This window comes from Gadus morhua, chromosome 4, assembly GCF_902167405.1.
Source record: "Gadus morhua chromosome 4, gadMor3.0, whole genome shotgun sequence".
In the NCBI taxonomy this organism is placed as follows: Eukaryota; Metazoa; Chordata; class Actinopteri; order Gadiformes; family Gadidae; genus Gadus; species Gadus morhua.
The window spans coordinates 300,001-317,500 of record NC_044051.1 but is presented as its reverse complement, the minus strand read 5'-3'; the positions used below and the strand labels follow the sequence as shown (position 1 = coordinate 317,500).

The 17,500-nt window shown below is 49.4% G+C and overlaps 1 protein-coding gene across 4 annotated transcripts in view; it reads right to left on the bottom strand.

Annotated features, from left to right (window-relative positions):
• Nucleotides 1–14,807, bottom strand: part of LOC115543030 (ninjurin-2) — a 28,584-nt gene extending 13,777 nt beyond the window's left edge. For 3 of the 4 annotated variants that reach the window (XM_030355565.1, XM_030355563.1, XM_030355566.1), the window contains exon 1: nt 14,431–14,807. In XM_030355565.1, the coding sequence (XP_030211425.1) occupies nt 14,431–14,529 (99 nt within the window). In that variant the 5' untranslated portion in view covers nt 14,530–14,807. The remainder of the gene's footprint in view (nt 1–14,430) is intronic. The other variant, XM_030355564.1, reaches the window with a different exon arrangement.
• Nucleotides 14,808–17,500: the final 2,693 nt, after the last annotated feature.

The window sequence follows — 17,500 nt, the reverse complement described above, 5'->3', positions numbered from 1 at the left end:
ACAAAGATCGCCTGCACAAACACACACACACAGGACATACATACGCACACAGAGATACACACAAACGTGTAAGCACGTGGAAGGCCGTAAGGATGAACCTGACGTCAGCAGTAACGATGTCGTAGGGTCAGCTACCCCACGCCTTCACCTCAGCTGCTTGTAGAGTTGTGTTACTGTGCTAAGCACTGATCAGACTGTCGGTTCTCTGTGATGACAAAACAACTGTGTGTGTGTCTGTGTGTGTGTTTGTGTGTGTTTGTGTGCGTTTGTGTCCGAATGCCATCTGAATGCCGTCATTGTGTGTGTGTCTGTGTGTGTGTGTGTGTGTGTGTGTGTGTGTGTGTGTGTGTGTGTGTGTGTGTGTGTGTGTGTGTGTGTGTGTGTGTGTGTGTGTGTGTGTGGATGGATGCTATCTATCTATTTGGGTGTGTATGATTGTGTACTAATGGCATCGGTGTGTGTATGCCATCTATGTGTGTGTCCATGCACGTGCGTGTGTGTGACGCCGGAGTCCCTGGTTCCATCTGGGGACAGAGAGTGTGTTGTGGTTGACACTGAACATTCCTGACCATAACCATGTGGTCTTTAACAGTGTGTCTCCCACCAAGTCCTCTCTCAGATGGTTTCTCCATGCCTGGGAGGTGTGTGTGTGTGTGTGTGTGTGTGTGTGTGTGTGTGTGTGTGTGTGTGTGTGTGTGTGTGTGTGTGTGTGTGTGTGTGTGTGTGTGTGTGTGTGTGTGTGTGGGAGGGGGGCGGCTGTTCCATTGGAGGCTCCAATGGAAACTTCCTAACTCCTGCAGTCCGATCAGCCTTTTGCAGTCCTGGTTCTGCTGCTCGCTGCAACATTAAGACTTGACGCATGAACCAATAAGATGAGCCGTCACAAGTCACATGAGCACTTGTTTCGTAGTGCTGCTGTTTAAATGTCTCAGGCACACACTGCTTGAAGGTCTGGGCTGGCCATCATGCATCCTAGTGTGTGTGTGTGTGTGTGTGTGTGTGTGTGTGTGTGTGTGTGTGTGTGTGTGTGTGTGTGTGTGTGTGTGTGTGTGTGTGTGCGCCTGCGGGAGTTCTCCGCCTCCGTAATCCGACTCGAGCATTCGCAGTTCTCCGTCGGGGTGTTGGATACGGAATGCAATTCGCCGCTGATGGATCTTATATGTTGATTACAAACCATGTAAATAGTAAATAACCTACGGACAGGGTCTCCGACGGCAGAGAGGGCTCTCCGTGTCTAAGTACAGCACGTTACGGAGGAGTATAAACCAGCCTTTAGCAGTTCATATAATACTTAAGGAGTATAAACCAGCCTTTAGCAGTTCATATAATACTTAAGGAGTATAAACCAGCCTTTAGCAGTTCATATAATACTTAAGGAGTATAAACCAGCCTTTAGCAGTTCCTATAATACTTAAGGAGTATCAAAGCCACCAGAGGACCCGACTCCTCAGTCAGCTCTGCTCGCTCTGTTTTCCTTTGCATCGGCCCTCAGGAAACTATTGGGCAACACGAGAAACAGAACAATAACACTGTGGGAGCGTCGCATCGAAACCGCCTCAATGGAAATGACTTTCACAGAAAATGGGAGAGAGAGAGAGAGTGAGAGAGAGAGAGAGAGAGAGAGAGAGAGAGAGAGAGAGAGAGAGAGAGAGAGAGAGAGAGAGAGAGAGAGAGAGAACAAGAGAGAGAGGGGGAGAGAGAGAGAGGTAGAGAGACAGAGAGAGGTAGAGGTAGAGAGATAGAGAGAGAGTGAGATAGTGAGAGAGAGAGAGGGAGAGAGAGAGAGAGAGGGAGGTAGAGGTAGAGGTAGAGAGATAAAGAGAGTGAGATAGTGAGATCTTACCAGGGTGAAAATGAGAGAGAGAGAGAGTGAGAGAGAGAGAGAGAGAGAGAGAGAGAGCTCCTGTTTCAGCACGCCTAGCTGACAGTGACCCTGTGGCATCCATCCCATAATGCTACGTTGTACGATTTATCGTCTTCTTGTGCACTAGGGTTTGTTTGTCGTACAAGAAGCGACCACTCTCAAAGGGAGCTCAAACTCGCTGATGTTGTCCCGCCTGCTATGCCAACACACAGATGGACATGCACACACAAACACACACAAACACACAATCATGCACGCATGCATACAAACACCTTTGCACATGCATGTGCGCGATCAAAAGATATATTGCATAATATGCCACTTCGTTGAGTGTGTTTAATGACAGCAGTGGCATGTGGGAACATTTGTGTCCACAGGGAATCTTTGAAGAAAACCCATTGAAAGAGACAGGAAGAGACGTAAAAGATGTGTGTGTGTGTGTGTGTGTGTGTGTGTGTGTGTGTGTGTGTGTGTGTGTGTGTGTGTGTGTGTGTGTGTGTGTGTGTGTGTGTGTGTGTGTGTGTGTGTGTGTGCGTGTGTGTGTGTTCTGTAGTGGACGTATTTGCGTCGTTCCCCAGTGTGATTCCCTGCACTGCCAGAAGCCTTTCAAACCCTTTCATAATGAACACATGAGTCATCTTGAAACAGGGACAACTATAACAATTCCATCCAATTACGAGGGACGTACCACGTGCCAGGCATATGAAAATGAAAAACCTGTCAAAAGACGCAACTTGCCCAACCTGCATTTTTATCACAATGTCTTCCTGCGTTTCCTCGATTCAACAGGAAACAAGGAGCGCAGGGGGTACAGCGCAGGGTCTGGGGAGCGACATGCTACCAGTCTGATAGAATCTGCACCGCCACATCAATCACAGCAAAGCCTGCGATTCAGCCACCATGAGCTCCCTCCACCATACTCACTCTGTTATGTACAGTCATAGTAAGCCATTACTCTAGTTAGGGCTAGTTTTGGGGAATTCCATTAGAATCTGTATAACCTTAACAGACATAGGTAGGTATTGCCAGAATAATCACGTGACATCACAGTAAGCTTTGGTCGGAAGGGCCACATTACGAGAGAGATATTAACAACCATAGTGTGGTCCATCGTTTGGGGCTGTTGGAAGAGTCCGCCTGGGTGAATGCACACTCGCGTGTGTGCATGTTGTGTTTTTAATGGATGGGGAGGTCGACCCCATTGTAGTCAAGGAAACCTACAGACGACCTCACTCTTCCCCCTAGGAGCTTCTCTGGGCTCCCCATAACCAAGGACCCAGGGGGCTGATGTTGAACCGCGTTGGTGTCAAAGCAAAAACAGTGCGTGACCTGGTGCTCTGTGATCCACGTTGGAGATCTCTCTGAGCGTGTGCTGATGGCTGGTGGAACCTGGGCTCACTGATGGCTCAATGCGCCCAGGCAGTCCGTCTGAACCAGGCCTGGTGGGGCTGCTTGGCCCAGCCATCACCACACACACCCCACAGCGAGGCAACGCTGATGGCTAATTCGAGAAGCTGCGTTTGAGTTATTGAAACGTTGATGTTGAGACGCTAACGTTGAGAAGCTACGTTGGGGCGGTACCTTTTAGAAGCTATAAAGGCAACGTTGAAGAGCTAATATTGGAGACGCTAACATCGAGCAGCTAGCTCCCGGGGGGGGGGGGGGGGGGGGGGGTTGATGTGTGTCGTTATATCAACGTCTCAGTCCGGCCCCCCCTGTGACATCAAGGGACATTCCTCTCAGCGCTTCCATTCTTCTTCACCATTAGTTCAGCCTGCCTGCCACACACACACACACACACACACACACACACACACACACACACACACACACACACACACACACACACACACACACACACACACACACACACACACACACTTCCTCCCCCCTGGTGTGTGTGTGTGTGTCTGTGTGTGTCTGTGTGTGTGTGTGTGTGTGTGTGTGTGTGTGTGTGTGTGTGTGTGTGTGTGTGTGTGTGTGTGTGTGTGTGTGTGTGTACATGCCCACCTTCTTATTTCCTGTCTTCCATTAGAGCTGCTTATCGCCACAAGCTACAGCATCAGAGAGAGAGAGAGAGAGAGAGAGAGAGAGAGAGAGAGAGAGAGAGAGAGAGAGAGAGAGAGAGAGAGAGAGAGAGAGAGAGAGAGAGAGAGAGAGAGAGAGAGAGAGAGAGAGAGAGGCACACACACACACACACACACACACACACACACACACACACACACACACACAGACACACACACACACACACACACACACACACACACACAGACACACACACACACACACACACACACACACACACACACACACACACACACACACACACACACACTCATTAGTTCAGCCTGCCTGCCACACACACACACACACACACACACACACACACACACACACTGAGTGAAAGGAGAGCGACATAGAGGGCGTGGAGAGAGGAGGTGGGTGTGGGAACAGAGTTGGCTTTAATTCAATTTTGTCCGGTGAGCTATTAGAAGCCCTGTTTGGCCAAGTAGAGTTATGGATGTTTCTTTTCACTGTGGGGGGTCAAAGGTCAGATGGATATTTCTGAAACACACACACACACACACACACACACACACACACACACACACACACACACACACACACACACACACACACACACACACACAGCCAGAGACAATAGAAAACTGACCACGATAGATTAGTCTCAACCGTGATATGAATTCAGAAATTTGTCTAAATCTGATGAAGACTGTTTTTGAAACTGTACAGGAAAACCAACAGAGAACTGTTTTACGTTGCTTTAATCATGGTGTTTTAAAATAAAATAGCAGAAATAGGAAATAGTGATTCAGTAAAAAGATGTTAGACTGAATTAGTAAATTCCGCTAAACAGTGTAATGTTTATCAGTTAAAATATGTTTCATGGAATGTTTTTGAAGTGAACTAAAACACACACACACACACACACACACACACACACACACACACACACACACACACACACACACACACACACACACACACACACACACACACACACACACACACACACACACACGCATCTGAAATGGATAAAGTGTTCCTTGTAACTGATATTTATGCCCTGTACCAAATTAAGCCTTAGTTTTGAGGATGAATGCCTGTCTGTGGTTCTATCTAACTCAATACATCCAGTGTGGAAGTCCACAAAATTACAAACCACAAGCGAGAATGTTTCATAAATACATCGCGACAGCTTTAGACAATGCAGCTATTCTATTCACAAGGCAGGGCAGGAGATAGAAGTGTATATTAGAAGTGTGTACGAACGGTGATACAAGTGTTCCTTGTTTAGGTCGGCCAGTCCGATGTCATTGTATTAACGTGTCGCAATAACTACATGGATGTGTGTGTGTATGTGTGCATGAATAGATGTTTGTGTGTCTCGGTTTTTGTGCGTTTGTTTGTGTGTGTGTGCGTGGATGTGTGTGTGTGTGTTTGTGCGTGTGAGTATGTTTGCATATGTGGGTGTGTACGTGTGTGTGGGCGTATGTGTGTGTGTGTGATGTCATTTGGTTGAGATGGACAAAATGGTTCCATGACTGTGCTACAGTACAGAGAGACACCAGCCCCCCCCCCCCCCCCCCCTCCCCACGTTCCTCATTATCCCCAGTCTGGCTCTCCTTTGACCCTTGACCTCCCCATTCTCAGCCAACCACGTATCCGTGCACTAGCATGGCACTGCAACACATGCACTCTCATATGGAAGTTCCAGACACATGCTAGCAGACAGCTGCACAGCTCTCACACACACGCATGCACATGCACACGCACACACACGCACACACACACCCTGAGCTCCCTGTTGACTCTGGCGTGTCCGTTGTCAGGTCCTTCTGTTGTCTTTTCAAAGCCCACGTGACAAGCGAGTCTTTGGCATAAAAATTCCAAAACAAAGGGATGTGATTGTGAACTAAAATGTTTCAGATCGAGTGGCGTCAACTCGGTGCTGTAACACAACTGTAACACAACTTTAACACAACTGTAACACAACTGTAACACAACTGTAACACAACCGGCAAGCACACAGAAAACTATCTCAAACTATCTGAAGCACTCACAATGTATGGACGCACGCACACACAAACTCACACTCAAACTCACACTGGTGGGGAGGAAAAACAGACGCAAGGAGATGTAGAACCACAGAGAGAGAGAGAGAGAGAGAGAGAGAGAGAGAGACAGAGACAGAGACAGAGACAGAGAGAGAGAGAGAGAGAGAGAGAGAGAGAGAGAGAGAGAGAGAGAGAGAGACAGAGACAGAGACAGAGACAGAGACAGAGACAGAGACAGAGAGAGAGACAGAGACAGAGAGAGAGAGAGAGAGAGAGAGAGCAGCACAGCATGTGAGGTTGTGTTTCTTGGACCCTTGCCAATAGACCCAACCCCCCATATCCCAGTATACCATATCATACTTGAAGCACCCCCCACACACACACACACACGTATGTGCCTTAGCTCCTAGCTGGCTGAGAGACTTAGCCATAGCAACCGTCAGATCAACAAACACTGGAGGCCAGATTCTGTCATCACCTCATATATTCCATGTGTGTGTGTGTGTGTGTGTGTGTGTGTGTGTGTGTGTGTGTGTGTGTGTGTGTGTGTATGTGTGTGTGTGTGTGTGTGTGTGTGTGTCCTTGTATAGGCCTGTGTGTGAGTAGTTTGTAGTACATGGATGTGTTTTTGAATAGCTTTAACTGTTATTGCCTCAGAGTTCACGTTAATGACCTGTCTCTGGAGCTCCAGTCTTATCTCCTCTCTTCATCCCTTTCCTCACCCTTAGTCCTCTTCACTCTTCAGCACGCCACCCCGGCCCTCTCGCGCTCTGAATCCATTCCTCTCCATCATTTGCCCGTCTTTCCCTTCTCTGTCCATCCCATCCAATTGGAATTTTTGTTAAAATGTTTTCAGCTAGTTTAAATGTTTTGCTTTTGTTTCCCCTCTCTCCGGTCGATCCGTCTCTCCCTCTCCAACACTTTTGCTAACTTTCCACCTGGTTATGCAACACGTTTTCTCTGGCTTGTCTGTTTGGTCTCTACCTTTTATTGTCTATTAATCTTTCCCCCACATTCAGACCTCTCCCGGGCAGCCGTGTGTAACCCCACATGTCCCCAACTCTCCATCGTGTGTGTGTGTGTTTGGCATTGAGCCAGCATACCTTGGATCACACTGCAGAAACAGAGGAGCTGGCTGAGCTGAGAGCTTGAATTGTGGGTTTGGAAATAAGCTACAAACTCCTGTAGGCAATTAGTTTAACGACTTCTCCCACACCCACCACACACGCATACACCAATACAAACGCACAGACGGACGCGCCTCCACACACACAATGCACACACACACACACACACCTGCTCGATTTCATGCGTTCCTGTTTTCATGGCTGTGTGTCCCCTCCATTGTGTGTGTGTGTGCGTGCTTGAGTCTGTGTGCGTGCGTGCACTGAACTACAAAATTGGTTTCTAATGTAAGCACCCAATTTTAAACCTTTGGTATGGTAACAATGATATTTTTCAGAGGATGCAAACACACACACACACGCACACACACACACACACACACACCCTGAAAGTAATGATAATAAAACACACACTACCCCATGGCGAGATTGGAAGGTCGGAGCAAAAGATACAGACCGGCCAGAATTAGCCAAAGACTGGACAGAATTACACAGGTACAAAGACAGACACAGAGAGACATGTGAAACACATTTCAACTAAAAGTGGGCTAACATTTTAAAAGACCTCCTGCAGCGGTGACCGGGCTCCGGGCCCCCAGAGGGCCCCCGCTCAGAGCACTTCACCCTCCAGACCAGGACTCAGCACGGTGCTGTTGGCTCCGGGCCCCCAGAGGGCCCCCGCTCAGAGCACTTCACCCTCCAGACCAGGACTCAGCACGGTGCTGTTGGCTCCGGGCCCCCAGAGGGCCCCCGCTCAGAGCACTTCACCCTCCAGACCAGGACTCAGCACGGTGCTGTTGGCTCCGGGCCCCCAGAGGGCCCCCGCTCAGAGCACTTCACCCTCCAGACCAGGACTCAGCACGGTGCTGTTGGCTCCGGGCCCCCAGAGGGCCCCCGCTCAGAGCACTTCACCCTCCAGACCAGGACTCAGCACGGTGCTGTTGGCTCCGGGCCCCCAGAGGGCTCCCGCTCAGAGCACTTCACCCTCCAGACCAGGACTCAGCACGGTGCTGTTGGCTCCGGGCCCCCAGAGGGCCCCCGCTCAGAGCACTTCACCCTCCAGACCAGGACTCAGCACGGTGCTGTTGGCTCCGGGCCCCCAGAGGGCCCCCGCTCAGAGCACTTCACCCTCCAGACCAGGACTCAGCACGGTGCTGTTGGCTCCGGGCCCCCAGAGGGCCCCCGCTCAGAGCACTTCACCCTCCAGACCAGGACTCAGCATGGTGCTGTTGGCTCCGGGCCCCCAGAGGGGCCCCGCTCAGAGCACTTCACCCTCCAGACCAGGACTCAGCACGGTGCTGTTGGCTCCGGGCCCCCAGAGGGCCCCCGCTCAGAGCACTTCACCCTCCAGACCAGGACTCAGCACGGTGCTGTTGGCTCCGGGCCCCCAGAGGGCCCCCGCTCAGAGCACTTCACCCTCCAGACCAGGACTCAGCATGGTGCTGTTGGCTCCGGGCCCCCAGAGGGCCCCCGCTCAGAGCACTTCACCCTCCAGACCAGGACTCAGCATGGTGCTGTTGGAAAGCCGGTTTATTGTAAAGCAGGGGTCTCAAACTCAATCTACCTGGGGGCCGCTGGAGGTAGAGTCAGGGTGAGGCTGGGCCGCAACAAGTATTCCACAAAAAAGTACAAATATCCAGTCTTCTCAAGCTTTACTATTAACAGTTCTGCAACATGAATGCTCTTTTGAACATGAACGGCTCTTTAAAACATGAACCTTCTTCAGAACATGAACTGTCCTTCTGAACATATGTCCTTTCTTGCCTACTCGTCCTGATCACTGCTGCTCTTCATCTGTTCATCATTTTAACACGGAAAGACAAAAAAAGAAAAAAGCTCTAGACGCGCAGGTGATTGCGGCAGAGAAACTGAGTAGTGTTCCAGGGTTGAATATTTTTGAGAAATGCATGTAATAATTTCCTAAATGTATTGCATGATTTTATCTCATGATATATAAATTTCAATTAATATGTGTCGGCCTCAACTTGATACAAAACACTCTTTCACGCGTCAATATTTCATCTCCCACACACACACACACACACACACACACACACACACACACACACACACACACACACACACACACACACACACACACACACACACACACACACACACCTACCGACGTACCCATGCCCATGCAGTTATAAAATGCAATCAAACATGTCAAAACATAGACATTTTCTATAAATAGCCTACGAACGTTTGCAGTGAGAAAAACTGATGCACATTTCATGCTCAGGGATACGAAGCTCCACAACTTGAGGAACTCGGTTGCCAAGCGGTTAGTTTCAGATGCTTCAGTAAGCTCGAAATACATCAGAGGAGTCACACAGGAGAGAAGGGCGTATCTCCAGCACACACACACTTGGGAGAAGCCATACCATTGGCCTACCTACATTTCACCTCCGTCTTATTCAAGGTTTTTATGCGCAGCAAGCTTTATAAATGAGGACCCCGGGCAAGCACAGCGACTCAGCAAAAAAAAGAAAAGAAAAGTGACTAAACTTTATGTCAAGTAGGGGGCCACAAAATATCGTCCGGCGGGCCGCAATTGGCCCGCAGGCCGCGAGTTTGAGACCCCTGTTGTAAAGGCTGCCAACAATGATCCCTGGTGCTGACGGCGCCCTGCAGGCCTCCTACGGAGTGTGTTGGAGTTGCTGAACCTGTGCACATCGATTGCTCGATGCTCAACAGGTTTGCAGCCCCCCTGCTCTCAGAGTCCATCCTCCACACACCGGAGGTACCAACCGATCCCCAGCACGCAGCACCACAGAGGTCTGGCGTCTGTACAGGACAATCTAAACTTCTTTGTTGGGATTTGCGTATCTCTGTTGATGTTCAGCAACACAACGGGGTGTGAACACAAGACGCGTCCTTGCCAAAGGGTTAGGGACGAGGGACGCAGGGGGGGTTGTCCACGCTGCCTGTTACCTCAGTCCAAATCACAGACGAGTTACCGATGCTAAAGAACACAATGAACGGTTTCCCTTGTGGCCGGACCTCCAGCATAACCCTGACCCTCCGAGCGGAGGGGGCGAGCGGGGAGGGGGCGACGGTCCCCGGGCCTGGAGCCGCCCCGAGGCCCCCCCCCCCCCCGGGCGGAGCAGCGCTCAGCTGCCCAGACCACCGGACTCAACAGAGGGACTTTAGACAGCAGCTGACCCGGGGGCGCGCTGTCCGGACAGGACTCACTCCATGGAGTCACTGTCATGGTTTAGCCGTCTGTATTATTATGGACTTAACAACCTCATTCATGTTGCATTGCATTCCTGTCTTCCCTGTTTATTTCCCTGCTTAATGTTAGTTATTGTAGAACGGATAACAGTACATAGATTCTATACAAGTTATTAATTTATATTTTAACACACACACACACACACAGTCTAATGATTCACAAACCCGCTTAAAATGTGGCATCTGACAAGGGGGGACCAAGGAGAGGTCTCTCTCTCTCTCTCTCTCTCTCTCTCTCTCTCTCTCTCTCTCTCTCTCTCTCTCTCTCTCTCTCTCTCTCTCTCTCTCTCTCTCTCTCTCCTCTCTCTCTCTCTCTCTCTCTCTCTCTCTCTCTCTCTCTCTCTCTCTCTCTCTCTCTCTCTCTCTCTCTCTCTCTCTCTCTCTCTCTCTCTCTCTCTCTCTCTCTCTCTCTCTCTCTCTCTCTCTCTCTCTCTCTCTCTCTCTCTCTCTCTCTCTCTCTCTCTCTCTCTCTCTCTCTCTCTCTCTCTCTCTCTCTCTCCATCTCAGCTATTGGCTCAGGGCAGTAGCTAAAGATGCCCAGGGAGTCAAGTAGAGGTTGCGAAGTATTCTGGGAGGTGTGACAAGTGGAGAACAGTTGACATGGATGGTGGCTGTAAAGGGACAAACTTATGAAATACACATGTGTATGTTGTAAGGGGTTTATTTTACAATCACCGTTGAATGAAAATCCTTTACTATATCTAGGAGAGTATGATGATGAGACGAAGAGGATGTTTAAGATGATGATGATGTTGAAGAATATTGAAATAATATCGTATGACTATAGTATTATACTATTACTCTCCTGATGACGTTTACATTGGATAATACACATTATCATTTAGGAGTTTATCTGATCCAACTCGGCTGCTATTAGTATATCGGTCTTAGTAGCACTAGTAGTAATGACAGTAGTGGAGGCAACAGATATGATGATTATATTTAGCATGTTTATTATTATCGTTCCAAGTAGTAGAAGCAGATCCAGAACAAGTAGAAATTGCAGTAGTAGAAGCAGCAGTTGGTATACTTAGCATAAAAGGCTTATGTTCAAAGAACACATCTTGAGACTAAGCAGAAGATAATATTTGGTATTGAGCAAGTTTTATTATTATTGCTAAATCACAGAAACAGATCCAGCAGAAGTAGAAATAGCATTAGTAGAGGCAGTAGTTGTTATAGTAAGCATAAAAAGCTTATATTCCAAGACAGCATCTTGTGACTGAGCAGCAGAGAATATTTTGACAAGGCATGTTTATCATCATTGCTCCTAGTAGTAGAAACAGATCCAGCACAAGTAGAAATAGCTCTAGTGGACGCAGTATTTGTTAAAGTTAGCATTAGGAGCTTATACTCCAAGACGGCATCTTGTGACTAAGCAGCTCCTCAAGTGTGTTGCTGCGCTGGCATTTGCCAGAGTCTCTCTACCGCTTCAGAGCGTAGAAGTCCCGCTTCAGAGCATAGAAATAGACTTTACACGCGTCTGAAATGTAATGTAATGTTTGGAGGGCAAGTGTCACTTCTGAGCAGTTATTTTATCTCCTGCCTCACACCCGCCCGTGAAGGAATGCCTCGCTACGTGCCATTCGCTGCTCGGAATAATATATAAACAAATGCTTCATGGTCATTGTTAATAAAGCGAATATATTTCTAGTGGAGGTGTCTCGAGGATTTATTTCATTTCAAAATAAATATTATCGTTAGTTGATTTTCAGGATTTTATTTGGAGAGTATTGGCCTTTATCAATTATTTGGTTTATGTAATCTTTGAAGTGTATTTTGTTATCAAATGAGTTCCTATCTTATGGAGTAATAAGTATAGTATGTCAGGGAAGAGAGAGCCCCATGATAAACTAATGCTGCACATAATCAGTTCTCTAGAGCTCTCTCAATTTTCTTTTCCATAATCAGAGATGAGTTGCATCGATACAGTTCCCTTCCCCACCTGTCCATCGTTCTCCCATCCCGACATTAGACTGGGCTGTATCCCAACTCCTTGGGGAAGTGGATCAGCCCCCGGCCCGGACACAGGTTGGAGGGGCGGGAGCACAGTAGTCCCTGTTTTGATTCTTCTAAAGAGAAACTCATTTGCGAGTGGCAAGACGGAGGACTCAGAAGACGATTTTAACAAATGTATTTGTACCGTGGCCAGTCGTCTACACGGGTCAGATTTAAAAACATTTACAAATACATTGTATAAGTGATCGGTCAATAGTGCTCATTCAATAGTGATCGGTCATAGTGATCGGTCAATACTGATCGGTCAATAGTGATCGTCAATGGTGATCGGTCCCTAGTGATCGGTCAATAGTGATCATTCAATAGTGATCGGTCAATACTGAACGGTCAATACTGATCGGTCAATAGTGATCGTCAATGGTGATCGGTCCCTAGTGATCGGTCAATAGTGATCGGTCAATACTGATCGGTTAATAGTGATCGTCAATGGTGATCGGTCAATGGTGATCGGGCAATAGTGATCGGTCAATGGTGATCGGTCAATAGTGATCGGTCAATACTGATCGGTCAATAGTGATCGTCAATGGTGATCGGTCAATGGTGATCGGGCAATAGTGATCGGTCAATGGTGATCGGGAAATAGTGATCAGTCCTCTTTTGATTCCAACATTAACGGTCAGCTTTGTAATGTTTGTTGATTGATCGTAAAACCATTTAAACTAAAGAAGGTAAAACGCCCCTTTTTCCCGGATATAAATTTGTCTGCCATCAGACTTTGGATGTTATGTATTTCTGATTTGTGAGTCTACTTCAACCTTGGCACACGATTCCAGCGGGAACATATTTACTGAAGTGTTATTTATCACTTAATGGTTTCTTAGATAGCCAAACCTTCATTGATTTGATTTAGAGGACAGCTCCGTTAAACAGAGGTAATCCAGGCAGGACATTTATTACACATTTATTTAATTAATATTCTGCCTGGATTGCCTCTGTTGTGTTGAAGTTTATTTATCATTTTACTGAATGACCACAAACACTTGAAGTTGTAGGGTGTAGCAAAGATTAAAATCTCAGAACGACAAGAAACACATCCCAGACGACAGCGTCACTGATCCTCCAGAGCCAAACTAACAGGTGACCAAACAGCTAACGGCATCAATAAAGGAGAACAAAACTAAACCCCTGCGTTGTTGCCCCCCTTAACGCGCCTCTCACCGGGACACTAAGTGACCTTTGATGAGCGTCGTCGAGGTGGAGACGGGCACAGACACACTGGGCCCCTTTGGGTCCTCAGATCACACGTAGCTAGCGAATACCGCGGCACCGCGGCAAAGCTAATGACTCTGGAGACCTAAGAGAGACCTCCATGGATCGAACACAGAGAGAGAGAGGGGGGAGAGAGAGAGAGAGAGGGGGGGGAGAGAGAGAGAGAGGGGGGAGAGAGAGGGGGGGGAGAGAGAGAGAGAGAGAGAGAGAGAGAGAGGGGGGAGAGAGAGAGGGGGAGAGAGAGAGAGAGGGGGGGAGAGCGAGAGAGAGAGAGAGAGAGAGAGAGAGGGGGGGAGAGCGAGAGAGAGAGAGAGAGAGAGAGAGAGAGAGAGAGAGAGAGTGAGAGAGAGAGAGAGGGAGAGAGGATCTTACTGAAGAATATATAATATTCTCAGGTGGTCCTTCTCTCTTCTTTCTATCCTCCATTCTTTCCTTATTTTCTTATTCTTCTTTGCGTCTAAATCAGCATTTCAACGGTTCTTTCCAACAACCTACCTTTTCCTTTCATGTAACCATTACATCTCTCTCTCTCTCTCTCTCTCTCTGTATCTATTCCCACTGGCCCCTGTGTGGGCTGCACTGACCTGTAGGGGCCCCCAGCCGGGGCCCCTGTGTGGGCTGCACTGACCTGTAGGGGCCCCCAGCCGGGGCCCCTGTGTGGGCTGCACTGAACTGTAGGGGCCCCCAGCCGGGGCCCCTGTGTGGGCTGCACTGACCTGTAGGGGCCCCCAGCCGGGGCCCCTGTGTGGGCTGCACTGACCTGTAGGGGCCCCCAGCCGGGGCCCCTGTGTGGGCTGCACTGACCTGTAGGGGCCCCCAGCCGGGGCCCCTGTGTGGGCTGCACTGACCTGTAGGGGCCCCCAGCCGGGGCCCCTGTGTGGGCTGCACTGACCTGTAGGGGCCCGCTGGCCGGCATGGTAGACCTCAGTGATGCGCGGTCGATGTCGCGTCCCGCCTGCTCCCCGCGCTCTGTCTTCAGTCCCTGCATCATGACGCCGGAATGGGCTCGCCTAGCGTGAAGTCACCACCGCCGCCGCAGCCGCCGCACAGACAGACCCACCGACGGACAGACGGACAGACCCACAGACCCACAGACGGACAGACCCACAGACGGACAGACCCACAGACAGACAGACGGACAGACCCACGGACGGACAGACGGACAGACCCACAGACGGACACGCGGACGGGGGAAGGACGGCAGAGAGAGTGCGGCCCCCGCAGCGCTGAATGCTAATGCCGTCGGGCGTGGGGCGGTACTGAGCCACGCTGCCCGGGACACGGGGAGCCACCCGGCGCCGGCCGCGAGGGAGGGGGGCGGGGGGGGACAAAACCTTCATTCACTCACTCCTTTACCCTGGTCCAGCCCAGTGTCCCTCCCCCCCCCCCCCTCTCTGGCTTTTCTTTAATTCACCATTCATATTAGACTTAGCTGTCCCCTGTGTGTGTGTGTGTGTGTGTGTGTGTGTGTGTGTGTGTGTGTGTGTGTGTGTGTGTGTGTGTGTGTGTGTGTGTGTGTGTGTGTGTGTGTGTGTGTGTGTGTGTGTGTGTGTCTCTCTCTCTCGTTCCAAATCCCCCCTCCCCTTTTCCTCCCCATTCTAAACACGGCTGCTGCAGAACCACACATATATTTATCTCCTAAAACCGGGTAAATAAATAACCAGTGGGTCCTAACCAGTGGGTCCTACCAGTGGGTCCTAACCAGTGGGTCCTAACCAGTGGGTCCTACCAGTGGGTCCTAACCAGTGGGTCCTAACCAGTGGGTCCTACCAGTGGGTCCTAACCAGTATGTCCTAACCAGTGGGTCCTAACCAGTGGGACCTAACCAGTGGGTCCTAACCAGTGGGTCCTTACCAGTGGGTCCTAACCAGTGGGTCCTAACCAGTATGTCCTAACCAGTGGGTCCTACCAGTGGGTCCTAACCAGTGGGTCCTAACCAGTGGGTCCTAACCAGTATGTCCTAACCAGTGGGTCCTAACCAGTGGGTCCTAACCAGTGGGTCCTACCAGTGGGTCCTAACCAGTGGGTCCTACCAGTGGGTCCTAACCAGTGGGTCCTTACCAGTGGGTCCTAACCAGTGGGTCCTAACCAGTATGTCCTAACCAGTGGGTCCTACCAGTGGGTCCTAACCAGTGGGTCCTAACCAGTGGGTCCTAACCAGTATGTCCTAACCAGTGGGTCTTAACCAGTGGGTCCTAACCAGTATGTCCTAACCAGTGGGTCCTAACCAGTGGGTCCTAACCAGTGGGACCTAACCAGCATGTCCTAACCAGTGGGTCCTAACCAGTGGGACCTAACCAGTGGGACCTAACCAGTGGGTCCTAACCAGTGGGACCTAACCAGTGGGTCCAAACCAGTGGGTCCTAACCAGTGGGACCTAACCAGTGGGTCCTAACCAGTATGTCCTAACCAGTGGGTCCTAACCAGTGGGTCCTAACCAGTATGTCCTAACCAGTGGGTCCTAACCAGTGGGTCCTAACCAGTGGGACCTAACCAGTGGGTCCTAACCAGTGGGTCCTAACCAGTATGTCCTAACCAGTGGGTCCTAACCAGTGGGTCCTAACTGCCCAGTCTGATAGTAACAGGTTATGTGGGCGGGGTTAGGGTTAGGGTTAGGACTAACCCTAACCCTAACCCTAACCCTAGTAACAGGTTATGTGGGCTGGGTTAGGCTGCTGTACTTTAGCCCCAGACCAATCCAGACACACTGCCACTCATAATAAACCCTGCTCTACTTTCTCGGTCTATTCTCGCTGTTTGCTGGGCTGTGTATCCGGTTAAGTCCATTGAGGTCTGAGTGATCTCTGACTCAGCTCTGAGGCGCAGTGTTCAGGAATACAGCAGCATAAATATGGACAGACCCAAGGTAGTGATTGGCAGGCTGCAGGAATGATACACACAGAAACACAACAAAAAGCAACAACCTGTAACAAAACTTAAAACTAGGACAAGGACAAAAGGACGAATGTGTTGAGAGCCACGTTGTGTCGGTGGTGCTGTGACATGCAGATAGCGTTCAATCAGGATGGTCAGGTTGTGTTAAGGTTGTTAGAGGGTTAGGGTTAGGGTTAGGGTTAGGGGCACAAACAAGTGGATCAAAACAATGCTGGGGGAAAACAACATTATTTAACCATTAATAATCATTTGGAAGTCAAGTCATTGTTAAGAAAGACTCACTCAAGTGTCTGTTTTGTTAAGCACGGAGGCAGTTCTCCTAGTTGCTGGCTAACAGTTAGGTGATTGATGGGCTGTTGTAAACACCCTGGAATGCAGTGTTGACGGCGTTGACCGAGCTTTCTATAGACGAGAATATACAGGAACCCAAAGGTACGCAGACAAAGCACGGACACCAACACACCCTAAGGAAACTCTTAATAGGTACAAATGGATGGATTCCTTTCTTTGTGGGGAGTTGGAAGCTGCCCCCCAGGAGAAAATGACTGCCAAATCATATATACTTAATGCCTCCTCTGTCACCCATTTTCACCCCTTTCTTTTACCATTGTCGCAGACACACATGCGCACGCACAAACAAACACATGTGCATGCATTCGCACACACACACACACACACACACACACACACACACACACACACACACACACACACACACACACACACACACACACACACACACACACACACACACACACACACACACAGTTGGGAATTACCACCTCATGCTGGATGGGCAGGCAATTTTCCAAACGGTCCCATTAACACAGAAATGGCCTAATCCCAAAACGCTTACAATCACAATGACAAACATTTCATCAGGCAAAGTGCACTTTATCAGGACAAAGTAAAGACACAAACACATACACACACAGTACAAATTATACACACTCACACACACACGCACTCGGACACGCACACAGACACGCACACACACACACAGGGATGAAAAGATCCCCTCAGCACAGCCACCTTCTGTTCAACAGCAGGGAGGGCAGGGCCTGCCC